This window comes from Coregonus lavaretus, assembly GCF_964263955.1.
Source record: "Coregonus lavaretus genome assembly, contig: SUPER_35_unloc_2, whole genome shotgun sequence".
Lineage (NCBI taxonomy): Eukaryota > Metazoa > Chordata > Actinopteri > Salmoniformes > Salmonidae > Coregonus > Coregonus lavaretus.
This window is the reverse complement of record NW_028167180.1, coordinates 3397431-3420050: the sequence shown is the minus strand read 5'-3', so window position 1 is coordinate 3420050 and position 22620 is coordinate 3397431. Positions and strand designations below refer to the sequence as shown.

The following is a 22620-nucleotide window of genomic DNA, read 5'->3' as shown; positions in this document are numbered from 1 at the left end:
TGCTGCCCCCTCCTGGTGACATCCAGGTCCTGTTGCTGACGTCAGACTCAGTGTCTCTGAGCTGGAGTTCTCCTCAGGGAGTTAAAGTTAAAGGACCACAGACATTCAGAGTGACCTGGGTGTGTGACGGGGAAACAAGCTCAACAAAAGTGAAAAGTGGGCATCATCTTAAAATAAGCAGTCTCCAACCTGGTGAAAAGTACCAGTTCAACGTGGCTACAGAGGGAGAAGATGGAAGCCAAAGCAGATGTGTCTCAGCATCCCTATCCACAGGTAAAGAGTTTGGTTTTAGTCATGTTTTACTGACATACTTTGTTGTGTTTTAAGAGAGGTATTGTTATGGATCTTCTTAAAACAAATATTGTTTTATGTTCCAGTGGTCCCACCCAGAGACTTAAAAGTAGACAATTTGAAAGAGACCTCCTTCACTCTCCACTGGTCCAAGGCTGAAGGATTGGAGAATGTCCCACAGCGCTTCCTTATATCCTACTGCAGCCCAGGAACAGACCTCCATGCAGAGAATACTAAAGACTGCCACAAAACATTCTCAAACCTGCAACCTGGTACTGAGCACACCGTCAGCGTCTCAACTGTACTGAACAATGGGGAACAGAGTGAACCTGTCTCTACAACTATCTGCACTAGTAAGAGATCTCTCTCACCTTGTTACAGATCATCATCTCTTTACCAGTAACCAGAACAGACAGTTTGTCAGTGGTGGAAAAAGTACCCAATTGTCATACTTGAGTAAAAGTAAAGATACCTTAATAGAAAATGACTCAAGTAAAAGTCACCCAGTAACATACTATTTGAGTAAAAGTCTAAAAGTATTTGCTTTTAAATGTACTTAAATATCAAAAGTAAATGTAATTGCTAAAATATACTTAAGTATTAAAAGTAAAAGTATAAATATTTTAAAATTCCTTAAATTAAGCAAACCAGACTGCACCATTTTCATATATATTTTTTTTAACGGATGGCCAGGGGCACGCTCCAACACTCAGACATCATTTACAAATGAAGCATGTGTGTTTATTGAGTCTGCCAGATAAGAGGCAGTAGGGATGACCAGGAATGTTCTCCTGATAAGTGTGTGAATTGGAACATTTTTTGTTATATTACAAATCAACTTCTGTTATGGCTTCTGTTTTTAAATTCTTCCAACATCAAAATAAATTACAGACATGTTTATCCCTGGACTTATTCTACTTCTCCTCCTGTAATATATCTTCTGGAGTTAAACTGTAGCCCTGACAATAATATATTTTACTTTAATACTTCCTGCTCAGACCATCTGACTGTTGACTCAGTGGACACCACGTCAGCTACTGTTAGCTGGAGCCAGCCACCAGGATTGGACCAAACCCAACATCATTACCAGATCTCCTACCACTGTCCAGGGACAGAACCACACATCACTACCACATCTTCACACAGCATCACTCTCTCTGACCTGCAACCTGCTACTAAATACTCAGTCAATGTCTGCACTGTGTTGGAAAATGGAAAGGAAAGTCAGCTGGTGTCAACAACCCTCACCACAAGTAAGGAAGTACCCTACTATCACTGGTGTCATGTATTGAAAGTGTAGGCCTCCTTGTTTCTTAAATATTTCCACTGATTCATAATGTCAGCGTTAATTTGGACAAAGTTTATATTCTACCGACCGTAAATGTTAGTTGTTGCAGCCATGAAGCAGTGTGAAACTGAAAAAGCAGCTTATTGTATAGTTTAGTATGCTGGCACAAGCAAGGGAACCTCTGCTAAAATGAAGGTGATGTTTCAGTTTAATACTTTCCCCTCTGAAATGAAAAAGAATGAGACAGAACTAACAAACTACAACAGAACTCGGAGGAATCAAGGATGTTAGAGGTCTAACATGGGTGATGTCATCCATTCACAAAATTATTTTACTGAAAAATGCAGTTTGTCAATGTGATAACAGGAATTACATCCAGGTTAGACTCACGTCCTTGTAATCCAACAGAACATGAGGTCCGGATTGTGCTGGTGGGGAAGACTGGAGCTGGGAAGAGTGCAACAGGAAACACCATCCTGGGTAGAAATGCTTTTAAGTCAAAAATGTCTCCCTACTCTGTGACATCCAAGTGTGACAAGAACGGAGGAGAGGTGGATGGACAAAAGGTTGCGGTTATCGACACCCCACGCTTGTTTGACAGCTACTATACCCAACAGGAGACACTGACAGAAATCAAGAGGTGTATCTCTCTCTCTTCTCCTGGTCCCCATGTGTTCCTGGTTGTGATCCCGCTGATTAGATTCACACCTGAGGAGATGAAAACAATGGAGATCATTCAGACAACCTTTGGAAAACAGGAAGCAAACTACACAATGGTCCTCTTCACCCATGGAGATCGACTGGAGGGAACGTCAATTAAAGACTGTGTGGATGATTCTCCAAATCTTCAGCATTTCATAAAACAATGCCATGGGGGATATCATGTCTTCAACAACAGAGATCAGAATCCCTCCCAGGTCACTGAGCTGCTTGACAAGATAAAGAAGATGGTGAAGATGAATGGAGGAAGATACTACACCACTGAGATGTTACAAGAGGCTGAGAGAGAGAATAAAGAGAGAGAGATTGAAGAGAAGAAGAGGATGCTGAAAGAGAACAAAGAGCAGAGACTCAGAAAGAGGGAATGGTGGAACTGGAAACATGGAAGCTCCAGCCATTACCACTAGCCCGTCCTCCCCAATTAAGGTGCCACCAACCTCCTGTGGTACATGCAACATTTAAAGATGTTTTAAATAAAAATAGTTTCTAGGAAAATAAATGAATAAATAAATACAACTATTTGAATTAACATTTATTCTAATTCTAGTGAAACGTCAACATGATTATTATGTAATCAGACTATGGACCTATACTCTTAGACTCTTAATCAATCATTACAGAAATACTAAAATTGAATTAGTTAACTAATTAATAAAAGTATGTACAAACAAATAGAGGGCGATAGAGAGTGAAAAGTAAGGAGACCGAGGGAGAGAGAGAGATGAGAGAGTGAATGGTGTAGAAAGAGCAGGTTGAGAGAAAATCTATTCTCTAATTAATCTCTGTGACCAATCTCTATATCATAAACACATTGACTATAATGAATATTGGGTCTCTGTACCTCTTTGAAAGCATCTCTGAGCTCCTTCACTCCTATCATGTCTGCTGTCTCTGCCAACATTTTAGGATCCATCAGCTCCACAAAGTCCTCTGCCTTGAGGAACAAAGGAGTTATTACAACTGTCACAGGGATGACGAAAAGCTGATACGAATACTGTATAATCAGGGGCAACCCGTCTGTTTTGAGCCCCATATTTTTAGCAAAACAAAAAAATTAAGCTTGCCTGTTTTGCATGTTATTTTGGCATTAATACGTGTCACATATCAGTTTGCAAACAATGTAAAAAATATATAATTGAGTTAATAAAGCCACATACAAACATTGTCTCCTTTTTGTTTTTTTTATTTTCTTGAGTAAGACAGCTCCAAAATGCAGGTGTTTCAGCCTAGCTCAGGGCTTTCTGTGGTGGTGGGGCAAGCCAGCAGAGAATACGGAGTGTTGCGCCGTGATTGGCTCAGTGTTCTGTCACTCATGGGGACACTACGTCGCCGCCAAGTCTAAGGGTAGAGCTAGACAATTCAAGCCCCTTGGGTGCTGCCATAGAGTTAAATTAGAAGTGCCCATCCAAGAAGGCTCAAGGTCATTGGCCACAGATAAAATGATGTCAAATCACGTTATATCTACAGCTTTGATTGGACTGATCACGTCAACATTATACTTTCAAATCTTAGCTAGCAGTCATCATCATGAATCAAGTCGACAATCTACTTGCAAATCCTTTTTAATCCTTGTCATATGAAGAGAAATAACGAAGCGAAATTATAGATAGAACGTATCAGTGCTCATCGGCCATTGGACATAAACATTACACAACAAGTTGGAAATCGCAAATTCAACAATGAGTGGTTTGGAAGGAATAAGTGGCTAACTGCAAGCATTGCAAAGCAATCATTAGCCTGCTATTCAGTGGAGTGGCTGTGTGGTCCCAAGTCTAAGATTAAGGGTATATTTTCCTAATTTAAAATTATAAACATTCAACATTGGCCATGCTGTCAATGAAGCATGATTTGTGCCGCGCTCAGAACAACTGTTAACTCGGAACTGCAAAATCGGACTTTAGTGAGTTCAAGTGAACTGGGAACTCGGGAAAAACGAGCTACGACTTTTTGAACTTTCATCCAACTCGGAATTGTAAATCCGGAACTCGGGCCTCTTTCTAGAGCTACGATCTGAAGATCAATGACATCATCATGATTCAACCTTTTTTTTGAGTTCCTCACCATAAATCCAGAGAATGCCAGACTTTGATGACAAAGTTTGATGACAAAATCACGTGATGACGTCACAGCACAACAAGGTGAGTCCAGAAATGTCTTGTATGCTGCTCCATAAACGATGTAATATGCCAGGGATATATGTATACAGTAGCTAACAAAGTAATACTAAGTGTATGTTGTATAGTAAGTTGTTAGTAGCCCATGTGCCTCACCCTAATAATCTGGTCTATTTCACCTCTTAATTTTGCCTACTGTTCTGACTTGGTGGTGCACATGTAGCCTATAGCCTGTTTTAGAGAAATGTAATCAAATATTGTAAGAGCTTTCATTGTCTGCTTATATGCCCCCTTTATTTATCCTACGGTTCTGACTTGGTGTACAGGGAGAACACTGTAAGAACGGCCCATGTTCTGAATTCTGTCGCTGTACATTTCAAAAGTGCTAAACAAATAGGTATATTGACTTTGTCCATCCTAGCTCGCCCATTAATGTCTTAATCGAAATTAAGGATTGCCACTTATCCACTTGTCGTCCCCTTATGCCATAGTTTGTACATTTCAATGGTTAGTAGAAACCACATTTGTTTAACCAAGTCAGCCATATCAGCTATGTTTTTTTTTTTTTAAGGCAGTAAATAAGGCTGAATGAACTGTTTCGCTGCCAGACAAGGCTCTGCTGATAGCCAGGTAAAGCAGTGGTGAGGTGTTGGGACAGATTTATGTAGGCCCTAACAGTTTGTGGGCACCGTTTGTCACCGTTATAGTGCAATTCATGTATTGTTTAGTGTTGTGTTGTGTAGTGGCTTTGCTGGCATGCATCCCACAATTATAATTTTTTTGCCCCACCAAGATGTACAGTGGGGAAAAAAAGTATTTAGTCAGCCACCAATTGTGCAAGTTCTCCCACTTAAAAAGATGAGAGGCCTGTAATTTTCATCATAGGTCCACGTCAGCTATGACAGACAAATGGATATTTTTTTCTCCAGAAAATCACATTGTAGGATTTTTTATGAATTTATTTGCAAATTATGGGTGAAAATAAGTATTTGGTCAATAACAAAAGTTTCTCAATACTTTGTTATATACCCTTTGTTGGCAATGACACAGGTCAAACGTTTTCTGTAAGTCTTCACAAGGTTTTCACACACTGTTGCTGGTATTTTGGCCCATTCCTCCATGCAGATCTCCTCTAGAGCAGTGATGTTTTGGGGCTGTCGCTGGGCAACACGGACTTTCAACTCCCTCCAAAGATTTTCTATGGGGTTGAGATCTGGAGACTGGCTAGGCCACTCCAGGACCTTGAAATGCTTCTTACGAAGCCACTCCTTCGTTGCCCGGGCGGTGTGTTTGGGATCATTGTCATGCTGAAAGACCCAGCCATGTTTCATCTTCAATGCCCTTGCTGATGGAAGGAGTTTTTCACTCAAAATCTCATGATACATGGCCCCATTCTTTCCTTTACACGGATCAGTCGTCCTGGTCCTTTTGCAGAAAAACAGCCCCAAAGCATGATGTTTCCACCCCCATGCTTCACAGTAGGTATGGTGTTCTTTGGATGCAACTCAGCATTCTTTGTCCTCCAAACACGACGAGTTGAGTTTTTACCAAAAAGTTATATTTTGGTTTCATCTGACCATATGACATTCTCCCAATCCTCTTCTGGATCATCCAAATGCACTCTAGCAAACTTCAGACGGGCCTGGACATGTACTGGCTTAAGCAGGGGGACACGTCTCTGGTCTCTGCAGGTCATTCACTAGGTCCCCCTGTGTGGTTCTGGGATTTTTGCTCACCGTTCTTGTGATCATTTTGACCCCACGGGGTGAGATCTTGCGTGGAGCCCCAGATCTAGGGAGATTATCAGTGGTCTTGTATGTCTTCCATTTCCTAATAATTGCTCCCACAGTTGATTTCTTCAAACCAAGCTGCTTACCTATTGCAGATTAAGTCTTCCCAGCCTGTTGCAGGTCTACAATTTTGTTTCTGGTGTCCTTTGACAGCTCTTTGGTCTTGGCCAAAGTGGAGTTTGGAGTGTGACTGTTTGAGGTTGTGGACAGGTGTCTTTTATACTGATAACAAGTTCAAACAGGTGCCATTAATACAGGTAACGAGTGGAGGACAGAGGAGCCTCTTAAAGAAGAAGTTACAGGTCTGTGAGAGCCAGAAATCTTGCTTGTTTGTAGGTGACCAAATACTTATTTTCCACCATAATTTGCAAATAAATTCATTAAAAATCCTACAATGTGATTTTCTGGATATTTTTTTCTCAATTTGTCTGTCATAGTTGACGTGTACCTATGATGAAAATTACAGGCCTCTCTCATCTTTTTAAGTGGGAGAACTTGCACCATTGGTGGCTGACTAAATACTTTTTTCCCCCACTGTATATATACATATCTCTTTTAAATATATTTTCCTTTACAACAACACTAAGACTTCTAATTCCAGCGTATACATACTATATCAATTTTTATGGACACAATGTATTTTACAATATTAGCGGAATCTTTTTTTAATACCACACAAATGACAGAATGGACAGAGAGACAGGCCTAAGTGTTCATCTTATCATATTTCTCCAAATCACTGTCTTGTTTGCAACGAAACTCCCTGTTTGCAAATCATTAAATCTGAGACGTCATTAGGAATCTGAGCTTGGTACTTTCAAAAGTTAGGCCTACCTTTCCACCCCAGACAGAGTAGGCCTACCACCGCAAAAAAAATGTAAGCGCTTACTGCTGGCTACACTTCTTCAGTGGTTTAACCGAATGAGAGAAGGTCACAAGTGTTTGCCTAAAAGCTGTCTGGGTTTAAACGTCTTCTATTATACAGAAAGTGAATAGCTTTTTTCCATCAAAAAATAAAATAAAAGGCCTATGATATACCCTCTCATACCCCTTCAATTCCAGTCTTGGTTTTAACTTAAAGCTGCAATATGTAATAATGTGAGTTATAGATCTGTCATCTGTCATTCTCATTGAAAGCAAGTGTAAGAAGTGATATATGTTCTGTGTGTGCTATTTCTATGCTTCCCAATCATAAGTTCATTTTTTTGCATCTTTTACTTCTGGTTTTGTACACAAGCTTCTAACAGCTGAACATAAAATATGTTTGGTTTTGGAAAATATATTCCACAGCAGTATAGATGGTACAATGACTCTCTACACAAAGACTGGTTGTTTTGTCACATAAGCTAAAATTAGGCGAACTATTCAAATTTTAGCAACCAGGAAATGCCAGAGCGATTTCTGTATAACAGCCCTTCACTGACACTGAGGTAGGCTATTTAAAGAGTGCATGGTGGGTGTGGAGGAATTGACCCAATCCATGGATATAGCAGCCTATAGCCTAATTTCGTCTGTCAAACAGGTAGGCCTACCTCTTATTTTTTAAATAGGAAGATTTCTCATTCTAAAATACTGAGAAATATTAAACTTTCCTCCATTACAAATTACATGGACTAGATTTTAAAAAATACTAAACCCTCCCCTTGACTGAAATTGAAAACGCATGACCCTTCCCCATTTTCCTCTAGGTAACCATTCTGTACATTTCGTTCTGTCCCTTATAATCATAAGATAATACAACATGAAGAGGAACGTTACAGTGTATTGTAGTTTTTACCAATGCTTTTGTCACTAAGTGGTTTAGGCTGCAAAACAACGGAAACCCCCAGAGCAGGGCAGCAGGATTTATTGTGTCTAAAAGGTTGTATCAATATCTGGAATTTACTCCTCTTATTTACAGATTTTGATTTGATTTGATATGGGACCAGACCAGTCATCTTCAGGATTGTGAGGCCTCCTCTCAGAGAGTTATAATGAGTTATCATCAGATTGATATGGGACTAGACCAGTCATCTTCAGGATTATGAGGCCTCCTCTCAGAGAGTTGTAATGAGTTATCATCAGATTGATATGGGACCAGACCAGTCCTCTTCAGGATTGTGAGGCCTCCTCTCAGAGAGTTATAATGAGTTATCATCAGTGGGCTGAGGGTGGAGCCCTCACTAAAGAAAGACAGAGGGATGGGTCACCAAACAAGGATCTTGATGAGACCATGGACCCTGATATGAAGAGGGGTGAGTCTAATTAATCTGTAGCACTTCTCATTGTGTCTGTTTCCGTTGCAGTTATCAGGATGACAGTTTATTATATAGTAATTACTGGCATTATAAGCAAGGTATAGTAATACGTTACATTTTAGTTTTGTAGGTTTCAATTTCAACTGTATGCTGTCTCCAGTGATAAAATGGTGGAGCTCAGTTTCCCCCAATTTAACCCCTTCAGTATGCCTATGCACTGCAGTCTTTCATTTCCATTAAACTAATACTCTGTGTTTACCATATCACTATCAGAAAGTTCTCAAAAGCTAAAGCTGCAGTACGACTCTGGTGTGTTCATAGTGTCCATGTGCATAAAATAACATCTCCAACGCCCAGCTGTGAGTCCACTAGAACACTGGAGAGTGCAGGAGAACTAAGGTGCTTCTAATGATCATTTTTTGTTTATCTGATCATTTTTTCTTGATTACCTTATAATTCACAGCTGAGTCACAGCTAATAAAAATAAAAATAACATTGACATTTTGAAGAAAAATGTGAGTACCTTTTTCAAACTTTTCACAGCAATGTGAAGCGTCTACGGCTACATACTGCTAGCCATATGTCTATGAGTGACCAGAGTAAACAGTCAGTGAATTCAAGCAAAGACCCAAGTGGTGATGGAGACCAAACCAAGGAATGAAAGGTAAACCAACAACACATGCTGTTGACATAGTATGTATAACATGACACATGTTTCTGGTATGTTTGATTGAATTGTGGGACTTTCTTTTACTGCTTGCAGGATCCATCTGGAGAGACCATTGTCACCAACCCCCAGTTATCTATCCATGAAGAGTGACCAATCTATGGCTAACCCTCTTGTATTCAAGCAGGGAAACTTAACTCAAAGAAAGGAGTGAGATAATCCATTTTATTCATGGCATTTTATCCAATTTGATGTCATTAATAATTTATTTACTTTTGATCCTTGTACTAGGCTATATCTGATTATGTGCAGTGGTAAATCGCAGAGTAATCAGTCATTTTGTCACTTTCTTCTTCAAGTCTATTCTATTCCTATTCTTATTGAAGGAAAGGGTGTTGTTAGTTGTAACCACCGCTAGAGGTCCCACTCGCCTAGTTATGAGGTCACTTCTTGTGTTGTCTTGCGCTAGAAAGTTCAGACAGACAGTTTAGGCAGTTTAACTGCAAGCAAACTAACTTAGTAAATTACACATTTACAAATGTCCTAATTAAAGCCAATTTTAATATTTGTTTTAAGATTATGCCCCACAAATTAAGAGGTTAATGTTCTTGGAGTGTGTATATAACATTTTCATGTTTAAATAGATTTTTTAAAGTATGCTAGAATATAAAATTGACATATAGCCACAGATAAAACAATGAGCCAGATGTTTCACCGGATGTATAAATGTGAAGCATCTGGTTGGCGTTTCCACTCACTACCAAATATGGTGAGGAAGCCCAGTGGCCGACAGTGGGAGAAGATGGAGTGAGATGGATTTTGGACTAAGTTTTGTAGACTTTATCTTTTGACAAACTTTCTAAAAATTGCATTGTTTAGATTGATTGCAAGGGCGAATATAGTTATTGCACAAGTCCACTTCACAGAGTAGGCGTTCCCTAATGCAAATACATGCTAGAATGCGCCAATTAGATCTCGCTAGCTCGTGCTTGGCTCTACCCACCTCCTTGCTTGTTCTGCCCACTTTTTGCATCATTTACTGTACTTGCAGGGTCTATCTGGAGAGAGCAGAGTCACCAACCCCGAGTTGTCTATCAATGAAGAGTGACCAATCAATGGTTATCCCTATTATTAAGGAGGAGGCCTCTACTCAAAAAGAGAAGTGAGATTATATCTTCCTTTGATTAATCTAGTAAACAATTAATGTCAGAATATTGTAATATACTTGACAACAATTTTAAGGACATATGACAGAGACAAAGAGGGCCTAAACTTGTGATGACTATATCTACCACTCAGGTTAGCCTGTATTTGCAGAAAGGAAAGAATTAGGACTGGAAATGGAAATGCTAAAATGTTCAATAAATCTAACAAGATAATGTATTTAAAAAAAGAAACATATTTTAAGGTTTGTAATTGTGCGGTCTTCCACTTAGCATCGGGCCAGGAGAGATGGTCTGTGATGTCTGTGTGTCAAGGCGTGCTGAAGGTGGGTGTGGTGTAGGAATCATGCGCAGGACGCAGAGGCTCAGTCCAAAGGCTTTAGTGCAATATATATTATATATATACAACAGAAGCACAATAAGCCCGAAGGCAAAATGCACGACGCACACAGGCGACAAAACAAATGACGCACAAACATGTGCAAACAACCCTCTCAAAAACACTGGAGGGAAAATGTAGCTCCAAACACGAAACAGAAGCGCAATCACACACAAACACAGACACACACAACGAGAACTAAATAGAACACTAACGAGGACTAACTAGACACAGGTGTACAACATTAAGACCAAACCAAACGAACATGAAACATAGATCGGTGGCAGCTAGTACTCCGGGGACGACGACCGCCGAAGCCTGCCCGAACCAGGAGGAGGAGCAGCCTCGGCCGAAACCGTGACACTGTGAGGTCAAAGCTTTGAAGTCCTATCTGACCTGCAACCAGTCCTACTGTGGGACCCACGTTAAGAAGCACTACACAGCACTTAAACTACAGACACACCCTGGTGGAGGTGACTGGAGACCTGGAGGAGAGACTCTGTCAGGAGCACCACAGAGCTCTGGAGGTGTTCTGCAGGACAGACCAGAAGCTGATCTGCAGTCTGTGTGTAGTAACAGAACACAAAGGACATGATGTAGTCTATGATGAGATAAAACAAGCAGGAAGACAGGTGGCTACTCTGAAGATGCTCTTTAAAGAAAATATTGCATTTGATAATAATGATGTTCAGTCATACAAGCTTTTTCATTGTATGCTCTGCATAATTCTTACAAATTGTTGATTCTCACTTGTTTTCACTGCTCAAGACTTTTGATAGAGAGCAGTGTCAAAGACTAAGGCTGGCCTCAGTTGACGGTAGGTGTACAATCAAGAAATACATTACCCAAACAATGTATTTTGAGACCTTTACATTGTGTTCAACAACATACATACAATTTTTTAAGACCACTAAAAGAGGAAGATTAATTTGTTTAGATTAATCATTCTTATTCCATAATGCTTGTATGATTAGAATGTAGCTTTCTTTGAAGTGTGTTTCAGTGCAAGTAAAGTCATTTTCTCTTCCATTATTTCTTTAGAAGTGCTGCCCCCTCCTGGTGATATCCAGTTCCTGTCAGTGACAGACTCTGTGTCTCTGACCTGGGGTCCTCCTGAGGGACTGACCGGACCACAGAAGTTCAGAGTGACCTGGGGATGTGATGGAGAAGAGAGCAGCCTGAGGGTGGAATATGGGTGTAATGTTGAAATAGATGGACTCCAGCCTGGTAAAAAGTACCAGTTCAGTGTGGCTACTGAGGGAGAAGATGGCAGACAAAGCAGATGGGTCTCAGCATCTTTATTCACAAGTACAGTAACTTGAGTTTGTCTTTGGTTATTTGCTTCTAGGGATGTTGTTTTTTCATGTGATGTCCAAACAAGACATTAACAATAGGCCTGTCCTAGATTTCCTTTTCTCAAACAAATTCTATTTCTTCCTAGTTGTCCCAGCACCCAGGGACTTACACATCAAACATTCAACAGCGACCTCCTTCACTGTCAGTTGGTCCAAGGCTGAAGGAATGGAGAAAGTCCCACAGAGCTTCCTCATATCCTACTGCCGTCCAGGAACAGAGCCCTGTGCAGCCAGTACTGAGGACTCTTACAGAACTCTCTCTGGCATGATACCTTGTACTCATTACACCATCAGTGTCTCTACTGTGCTGAAGAATGGAAAACAGAGCAAACCTCTCTCTACAACCATCTGTACAAGTAAGGCCTCATACCAACTCATGTTACTTCTGGGGACGAAAGTGGCCAAATCTGAACTACTATAGAAATAATAATTTTTGTGAAGAAAAATGGTGTGCTTGTTTCAGCTGTCCAAAATTATTTTTATGGTTGTCTTAGTCCACAAAGTTTAGAATTGTAATTGTTAGAGCCTTGTGTTGGAAAATGTAGACTAGTGTAGTAGTAGTTGTGAGTAGTTACTAAGTAGTTGTGGGATCCTTTATTGCAGGGATGGGCAAATGGCGGTCCGCGGGCCAGGGCCTTTTGTTGGCCTGCGGACCAATGAAAATGTTTAAATTCAGTCGGGGTCTCAACTTACTGTTGACAGTTAGAATAATAGAATACACAAAGTGCCATTTCGAAATGTGGTTGTGCATCAGAAGTCACACAATTAGCCCATGTCACCCCAAAGATTGTTGATTGGTAAGTTTGTCTAGCGGCCGGCTATCTAAATTTGTAGACCGGGGTGGGGCCCATCGATCATCAGTAATCATATTAAAAACTGCGAACATTTGCCTCCACCCTATTGGCAAAATGAGTAGAAATGCATGAAATGAGTTACAAAATTGCTAAATCTTCTCTCCGCCCCATGACGAAATGTGTAGAACTTCAGCAAACTTGCTTTAAAACTGAAACATTTTCTCAACGCCCCATGGCAAAATGTGCAGAATAGCAGGAAATTTACTTTAAAACTAAAATGTCCTCTTTGCTGTCATGAGGGGGGCTGCTAAAATGTTCTGCTTGCAAGGTGGGGGTGGGTGGGGGGGGGGGGGGGGGGGGTGTAAGGATGTGAGTGCGCAGACCCACGAGCCACTGCAGCCCCTCATGATGAGTTCAGTTTTTTTGTGGCCCCCACCCCCCTGAAAGTTGCCCATCCCTGCTTTAGTGGAATAGTAACAGCAGAATGGAAGACATCGCTCAGTTGGGTCCCGTATAGCTCAGTTTGTAGACCATGGGTTGTGGGTTGGGGACCAGTACGATAAAAAAAAAGGTATGCACTCACTACTGTAAGTCGCTCTGTATAAGAGTGTCTGCTAAATGACTAAAATGCAACAAAAAAATTGACAAGTGATCAGCTACTATTAACTATATTAAACCATTTCCCTAGTTATCCCTTCCCCGGTAGGGCTGAATGTGGACTCAGTGGAAACCACATCAGCTGCTGTTAGCTGGAGCCAGCCACCAGGATTGGACCAAACCCAACATCATTACCGGATCTCCTACCACTGTCCAGGGACAGAACCACACATCACTACCATATCTTCACACAGTATCACTCTCTCTGACCTGCTACTGAATATTCAGTCACTGTCTACACTGTGCTGGAAAATCAGGAGCAAAGTCAACCTATCGCAAACATCTTTCACCACAAGTAAGTATTTTGAAAACATAACTCTTCTTTCATTTTCATTTCAAGCAGCTCTTTCTGCTACAGTGGGGAAAAAAAGTATTTAGTCAGTCACCAATTGTGCAAGTTCTCCCACTTAAAAAGATGAGAGAGGCCTGTAATTTTCATCATAGGTACACGTCAACTATGACAGACAAAATGAGAAAAAAAAATCAAGAAAATCACATTGTAGGATTTTTAACGAATTTATTTGCAAATTATGGGGGAAAATAAGTAATTGGTCAATAACAAAAGTTTCTCAATACTTTGTTATATACCCTTTGTTGGCAATGACACAGGTCAAACGATTTCTGTAAGTCTTCACAAGGTTTTCACACACTGTTGCTGGTATTTGGGCCCATTCCTCCATGCAGATCTCCTCTAGAGCAGTGATGTTTTGGGGATGTCGCTGGGCAACACGGACTTTCAACTCCCTCCAAAGATTTTCTATGGGGTTGAGATCTGGAGACTGGCTAGGCCACTCCAGGACCTTGAAATGCTTCTTACGAAGCCACTCCTTCGTTGCCCGGGCGGTGTGTTTGGGATCATTGTCATGCTGAAAGACCCAGCCACGTTTCATCTTCAATGCCCTTGCTGATGGAAGGAGGTTTTCACTCAAAATCTCACGATATATGGCCCCATTCATTCTTTCCTTTACACGGATCAGTCGTCCTGGTCCCTTTGCAGAAAAACAGCCCCAAAGCATGATGTTTCCACTCCCATGCTTCACAGTAGGTATGGTGTTCTTTGGATGCAACTCAGCATTCTTTGTCCTCCAAACACGACGAGTTCAGTTTTTACCAAAAAGTTCTATTTTGGTTACATCTGACCATATGACATTCTCCCAATCCTCTTCTGGATCATCCAAATGCACTCTAGCAAACTTCAGACGGGCCTGGACATGTACTGGCTTAAGCAGGGGGACACGTCTGGCACTGCAGGATTTGAGTCCCTGGCGGCGTAGTGTGTTAATGATGGTTTGCTTTGTTACTTTGGTCCCAGCTCTCTGCAGGTCATTCACTAGGTCCCCCCGTGTGGTTCTGGGATTTTTGCTCACCGTTCTTGTGATCATTTTGACCCCACGGGGTGAGATCTTGCGTGGAGCCCCAGATCGAGGGAGATTATCAGTGGTCTTGTTTGTCTTCCATTTCCTAATAATTGCTCTCACAGTTGATTTCTTCAAACCAAGCTGCTTACCTATTGCAGATTCAGTCTTCCCAGCCTGGTGCAGGTCTACAATTTTGTTTCTGGTGTCCTTTGACAGCTCTTTGGTCTTGGCCATAGTGGAGTTTGGAGTGTGACTGTTTGAGGTTGTGGACAGGTGTCTTTTATACTGATAACAAGTTCAAACAGGTGCCATTAATACAGGTAACGAGTGGAGGACAGAGGAGCCTCTTAAATAAGAAGTTACAGGTCTGTGAGAGCCAGAAATCTTGCTTGTTTGTAGGTGACCAAATACTTATTTTCCACCATAATTTGCAAATAAATTCATTAAAAATCCTACAATGTGATTTTCTGGATATTTTTTTCTCAATTTGTCTGTCATAGTTGACGTGTACCTATGATGAAAATGACAGGCCTCTCTCATCTTTTTAAGTGGGAGAACTTGCACAATTGGTGGCTGACTAAATACTTTTTTCCCCACTGTACATGTTCTGTATATTCAAATGCATTCCCAAAACATTCCATTTCCATTTCAAATATCTTAGAAATCCCAGCACCTGACATGCTGACAATGGCCGTAGGCCAGATGCAAACTACAACCCTCACCGTAAGATGGAGCAAGGCTCACGGAATGGACCGAACCCCACATGGCTTCCATACATCATACTGCAGCCCAGGAACAGATTCTGCAGCCCAGGGAATACGTACTGAAGACTGCCATTCAACACTCTCTGACCTACGACCTGGAACACTGTCAGTGTCTCAACTGTACTGAACAATGGGGAACACAGTGAACCTGTCTCTGCAACCATCTGTACAGGTAAGACACCTATTGCATCCAGCTGCACCTCGTCTGTGTACCAGTAACTAGAACTCACAATTTTGTAACGTTACCAAGCTGTGATGAAGGACAGGAGATAGTGAAGGTTTTTATTTTATTTCATATTTACCAATCCGACTGTTCATAATTTTCTTCCCAAGCAATTGCAAAGACATGCTTAGCCCTGGTGTTAATCTACTGTAATATATATTTGTAATCACATTGTAACACTGACAACAAAACATTTTGTAATGTCGTTCTCCCAGCTCCAGACCAGCTGACTATTGACTGGGTAAGCATCACATCAGCTGCTGTTAGCTGGAGCCAGCCACCAGGACTGGACCAAACCCAACATCATTACCAGATCTCCTACCACTGTCCAGGGACAGAACCACACATTACTACCACATCTTCACACAGCATCACTCTCTCTGACCTGCAATGTGGCACTCAGTACTCTGTCACTGTCGTCTCTGTGCTGGAAAATGGAAAGGAAAGTGAACAGGTGTTAACAACCTTTAAAACAAGTATGTTCTAAGTTAAGGCTTGTTCTTGAGTAGCGCTTTGCAACCAAAAAAAACACTTTAAAATTACAAATAATTACATCATACATTATTTAAACTATACCGCAGAACTTAGTTTATTATGCGTTGTTTAAAGTACTTAGGTCAAGCTAATTGGCTGGTCCCAGTAGTGACCCACTACATTGGTAGTTGTTTTTGAATACCCCCAAGACATGCTCACCTCCCCTGTTATTGGTAATGTTGAGAGATTAGCATGTCTTGGGGGTATGATCTTCGACCCTCATTAACTTTCTCACTCATCATTATTCACGATTCATTCAGGATGATCCGTAAACATGGTAGCATCCACATTATTAAAATCATTAATGTTTTTGTTTTTAATAATCCAATCCAACTCTGTTTTGTGTTATTTCTGTTGTTACACAGACCCTGCTCCTCCAGGCAATCTTGTTATATCCTACTATAGTGCGACCTCTGCCAAACTGATCTGGGATAGTCCTGATGGCATGAAGCACATCCAGCACCACTTCAGGGTGACTTGGTGTGACAATGCCAGTCCAAGGGAGTCCTTCACTACCAAAGAGCTCTGTGGAGATGTTACTGGTCTGACACCAGGGACGGAGTACACCATTACTGTATTCACCATTGATGAGAGAAATAAGGAGAGTGACCCAATCTGTACTACCCTACATACAAGTAAGTAATCAATTGCAGCTTCAAGATTAAATAAACTAGAATATTTTAGAAAACTGAAACATTTCCCTTTGTTATTGCAGAGCTCACTCTGAAACTTTCTATGCAGAAGTTGGGACTGACACAGGATTTTGAGGAGAAACTGTCGTTGAATGCCGTGCTTGCAATCGATAGCCTAACGTTAGGAAAGAACCATCCTCTAACTCCTCAATCTCTACCATGGTGTTTTCTGAAAGAACTGATGAGGATGAACGTGTCAGCAAGGGAGGTAAAGTACATCACCACTGATAAGGAGGATCATATGAAGGTTAACCCTCTAGACCTTATCACAGCCCTGTTTCTTAATTCAGATGGTTTCCTCCAGCAGGAGATTGCCCTTAAAATGTCCATGTGTCAGTTTGCTGTTCCTCTCCTGCTGCCCAACTGTGACACAGAACAAAGCACTTTGATGCTGTGGGCCTTGAGGGACATAGTGAAGAAGTTCAGTCCCTCTTCACAAGCAGACTCAAAGTCCTTCATGGAGGAGAGAATTGTGGATTCTGATATTCATATGGTGTCCTTTGTTAGGCTAGGAGAGAGTAGCTTGTCTACGTCTCAGATTTTGAATAAGTTGCTCAATAACCCTCAACAGTACCATGACACATTTGTTCATCATAATATGGAATGTGGTGATGTTCCTCGGCAAATCTCAGATGGTCTGGTTGAAATCAGCTGGTACTTTCCATGTGGGAACAGAAACATAGACATGTTCACTAAGCCTGTGGCTGTTGCTAATCTCAGAGGAGACATCAGGTCCTTTGAAAAACAGTTCTCCTTTCTGTGTCAAACATCCGCTGCAGTTTACATTTTCAGTGATGAATTAGAGGCAGATTCTGAGATTTTGGAAGGCAGAATCGCAAAAGCAGAGTTATTTCTGGTTGTCAACTCTCCAAGAAAAACATTCACAGAAGACACATTGAGAAAATTCAACACAGAATTCAGTATCAAGCCAACAAATGTGATTGTTAAGGAAAATAAAAATGATGTAGAATTTGTGAAAACCTTGCAGTCATCTGTCGGTGACATCACCGAAACAAGTCCTAAGAGATTGACAATTGAAAACATGGCTGACGTAGCTCGTCAGAGTGGGATTCTGGTTGATGAAGACGTCGATGAGTGTCAGAATGCCAGGAAGATAGCAGATGAAATCACTAGCAACATGAAAGACACAGTACAATTCAAAGACAAGCAACTACCCTTACAAGGGAAAGTCTGGAAAGATCTTTCCCAGTTGGAGAAAGAGAGATGTAGACTGAGAAAAGCAAGGGGTCAAGAAATTGAACACTACAAGAGCTCTCTGAAGAGAAAGGAGAAAGAACTGAGAGAGAAACAACAAATATTTGATACTAAAGAAGAAATGTCAAAGTTCATAACTGGCATGTCAAGTTCAAAAGCGAAGCGATCCTATTTCCTCAAATGGATGCGGATTAATTTGGACAATCTGTCACGGCAGAACTTGTCTGGTTTACGTGAGCGTTACAAAAAACTGGGCCAAAATCATCCAGAGCAAAAACACACAGCAAATTTGGATAGGCAAATATATGACTGTTCCTTGGGACTTGAACACATCCTTCGTGAGATGGGCCAGCTGTATGAATCATCATGCTTCCTCCCTGAAAGTAGCCTACAATGGAAAAAGATGGAGCACCTCCCTGGATTGTGTGCTTAGATGCTGTTGGATGGCTTTCCCATTGAGCTTGTGGACGGTGATACATCAAATATCCCTCTGAAATGGATATCAGCTGTTCTGACTCAGCTTCATACTCTAGTTCATTCCAACAGCAAGATCCGGGTGGTCTCAGTTTTAGGGGTCCAAGGCACTGGGAAGTCCACTCTCCTTAACACCATGTTTGGGGTCCAGTTTGCTGTCAGCAGTGGAAGATGCACCAGAGGGGCCTTCATGCTACTGATTAAAGTCAACAAAGAACTCAAGGAGGAGCTGAAATGTGACTTCATCATGATCATTGACACAGAGGGGTTGAAATCACTAGAGCTGGCTCAACTAGATGATAGCCATGAACATGACAATGAACTGGCCACACTGGTGATAGGACTCAGTGATGTTACGATTATCAATATTGCCATGGAGAATGCCACAGAGATGAAAGACATTCTGCAGATTGTTGTTCATGCCTTCCTCAGGATGAAGGGAGTGGGGAAGAAGCCGATATGCCATTTTGTGCACCAGAATGTGCCGGACATGTCTGCTTATGACAACAATATGAGGGACAGGAAGAAGTTGTTGGAACAGTTGAATGAAATTTCCCTGGCAGCAGCCAGAATGGAGAAGAAGGAGAATATCACCAAGTTCACTGACGTGATGGACTATGATCCAGACACAAGCAACTGCTACATCCCAGGACTCTGGCATGGGACTCCCCCTATGGCTCCAGTCAATGCTGGCTACAGTGAGGCTGTGTATGATTTCAAAAAGAGCTTGATGCAAGATTTAAGACAATGTCAGAGTAATGATGACATGACACATTTCCTGAAGTGGACACAAAGCTTGTGGGAGTCTGTGAAATATGAGAAATTCATCTTCAGTTTCAGAAACAGCTTGGTTGCAGATGCATACTCCAGATTATGCTCGGAGTACAATGGTTGGGAATGGGCCTTCCAGAGGGAGATGTATACATGGATGGTGGGTGCTGAAACTAAAATGTCAAATTTCTGCATAACAGATCAAAATCACCAAATGAGCATAAGAGATGTGCTGACGAACCAGATGACGGAAGCATCAAAGAAGCTGGCATTAGAAGAAAAAGAAATTCAACACAATGTTGTGAAATACTTTGAAAGGCAAGATGGCCATGTCAATCTGGTGGAAAATTACAGGGAAGGCTTTGTGGCCAGTGCCAAAACACTGAGACGAGAGACAGAAAACACAGTGAGTAAAACTCTACATTATGCTGTTGAGATCAAAGAGGGAATGGCCAAACTGGATGAAATCAAGAGTTCACAGGCAAATACACTAGAAAAGAAGGTGCTGGCTTTGCTACAGAACTGTAGACAGAAAAAAACAGATTTATCAGATCAGGCCCTCAGAGAAGAGTTTGAAAGCATGTGGAAGAAAACTCTATCTGAGATCACATTCAGAGGACTCCCAAGAAGAGATGTGGCTCAGGATGCCTTCCTGAAGTTACAAGATCATTTATCTGCTAGGCCGGGCTATGTCAATAGTATGTTGGTTAAAAACAATTTGGTGGATTGTGGTAGAAACCCCTTTGTTGTGGAGTCAGGGGATTGGTGGGGTATGGCTAAAGGTTTAATAAAGCACTGGGTTCCAGACCATCAAAGGACAAAAATGCAACAGTTTTGTGATGACATCATAACACAGTGTCAGGACTTTGTAACCCAGAAGGTGGAAAACAAAACAGATTACCATGATACTTACATCAAAGAGCTGCTGAACAAGATTGATGAAACATTGCAACAACACGTGAATGTTAAAGTCAGTGAGGAATGTGAGGTTTCTCTGAAGCTACACATCTGTGGCAGAGCAGCCAGAGAGTTCCAGAAGATGCATGATGATTTCATTGAAGTCAATGACCCAAGGAAGTGTCTAGAGCTGTCCAAGTACATCTACCAAGCTGACTTCATACTTTTGTTCCCTGACCGAGACCAGTGCCAAAAGAAAGCTGAGGATTTCACAAAGCTGTGTATACAGCCAGCTGTAAAGGAATATGTGACCAAATTTCTTGGTCCTGATGTGGTTGATTACATGAAGACAGGTAAAGGATCAGAGGATTACAGCACACGGATGCATTTCCAGTTCTCCATTTTGAAACAACTCCTGACAGATGGAAAATATGAGAAATATAAAGGGTACATACGCAATTATGAAAGCTTTGTGAAGGACTGGCTGTTTGACCAGATTGTCCAACAACTCTCAAAGGAAAGCAGACGAGAGAAATTGGAGAAGAAACATCTTCGAGAGATAGTCAAGATAATCACTGAAGCAATTTCAAACCTCAGATATACAACTCACACTGTAACTGACATGAAGACGTTCATTCAGAACATATGCCGTGCCCTTAGAGAGAAGCTTGTCTTTCCAAAGGATGCTCTGAATTCCATCATGACTCTGAGCTACTCTGCTAACATAGCACAGTTTGCTGACTACCTCACCATTTCTGTGGGAGAAATGGAACAGTCACTGGCAGCTGAGTACGACAAGGGAGGAGACATCAAAGAGAGACTCAGATCTCTGCCATTCAAGCCTCAGGACAAGATGTTCACTACTCTTTTTGGCTGTGGGAAAATATGTCCTTTCTGTTGCCCACCCTGTGAATCAGGGGGGAAGCAGCACGACAAACACTTTTCCTCCATTCACCGTTCAGAAGGTATCCGTGGTTGGAGGAGTACGTTTTCACAGAAATTAATGATTGACATATGTTCATCTCTTGTGGTTAGCAGCCAAAGCTTCTTTGTGCAGGAGACAGCTGCAGGACGGCAATATCACCCCTATAAGGACTACCAGACATATTACCCTGACTGGAACATAGATGGAGATAGCAGCATGGAGGCTGCAGACTACTGGAAGTATGTGATGGCTACATTCAATGAGACAATTGCTAAAGAGGATGGTGCATTTCCTGCTGATATCCCAGAGGACTGGAAGACATTAACACCTGATGATGCATTGAAGAGCTTAAAAATGTCATTCAACATGAGATAAAGTGAAAGACTACAACATCACTCTTCTTGACAAACATAAAATTGGCCAATTAAAAATGTCAGACATGACAACCATAAATAACTCACCTACAGTATGAATATGACGACATAACATAATCAAAAAGTCAAAAGCCAAGCTAGTCACTTCTACAAATAACTTTTTTAATTAATTGCAAATACCTCAATTCCAAAATGATTTCCCCTTGACCAAATAACCAAAACCCATCAGGGAAAAATGTGACGTTTGATGCTCAGGCACTTTTACCTTTGACATGCCTTGATTGGTTTGTTAACCCTTTCTTTGTGTTCTGCGACCCGGAAACAGTGTTTGAAATCACTAAAATTATATTTTACATAATTTTTCCAACATGACCCTTCATCTACTTTCCTAACTTGTAAACACCTAATAAAAAATACATTAAGAAAATTAGACTCAGTACTGGAATAGTGACATCCATGATGTTCTGGGTCAATTTGACCCCCGCAATTTGACCTTGACCTTGGTCTATATAACTTTTGATCGTTTCTTCCTAGAAACAAGCTGCTTTCTGCACAGGAATGGTATCCCTATGATTCTGAGAGGCTGAGCAACACTGATCTTTAGTCAATTGACCTTGACCTTTGTGTTAGCGACAAATGGTCTTCTGTGCAGTAAAGATCTATCCATGATGATCATGAGATAATAAGCATAAACATCCTGTTAAATTACTAGAGGGGCTATATCATAAACCCTCGAATTTCCAGAATGGGTTGAAAATGGCAGCCATATTGGTCAGGGAGAAACTCAAACCAGGCTAATTGGAATGAATGGCAGTAGAGGCATAATCCTGATTTGACTTCTGCAGGACAATAAAAGTAAGGCATGTGATATATCAGACATTGTGTAATAGAATTATTGGCAACCTTAAATATTGTCATAGAATTATAAATATCGTTTA

General features: G+C 41.1%; 3 protein-coding genes across 3 annotated transcripts in view; all 3 read left to right on the top strand.

Moving 5' to 3' along the window:
* Positions 1-1920: 1920 nt before the first annotated feature.
* LOC311110225 (GTPase IMAP family member 9-like) lies at positions 1921-2799 on the top strand (the record flags this gene model as incomplete). Its single annotated transcript, XM_084188763.1, has 1 exon — positions 1921-2799. One exon carries the CDS (start codon positions 1921-1923, stop codon positions 2704-2706), a length of 786 nt encoding a protein of 261 aa, XP_084044889.1. The 3' UTR covers positions 2707-2799.
* Positions 2800-8328: 5529 nt separating this feature from the next.
* On the top strand, positions 8329-21683 carry LOC311110224 (interferon-induced very large GTPase 1-like; the record flags this gene model as incomplete). Its single annotated transcript, XM_084188762.1, is given in 9 exon segments — positions 8329-8437; positions 10544-10596; positions 11056-11105; positions 11107-11281; positions 11418-11466; positions 11691-11957; positions 16016-16276; positions 17050-18671; positions 18675-21683. Coding segments are annotated over 9 exon segments (5595 nt in total).
* The window catches only part of LOC311110138 (interferon-induced very large GTPase 1-like), a 60407-nt gene continuing 49003 nt past the window's right edge, over positions 11217-22620 (top strand). Inside the window, 1 exon segment of the mRNA XM_084188700.1 lies at positions 11217-11281. The gene's annotated coding sequence lies outside the window, so the exon portion shown is untranslated.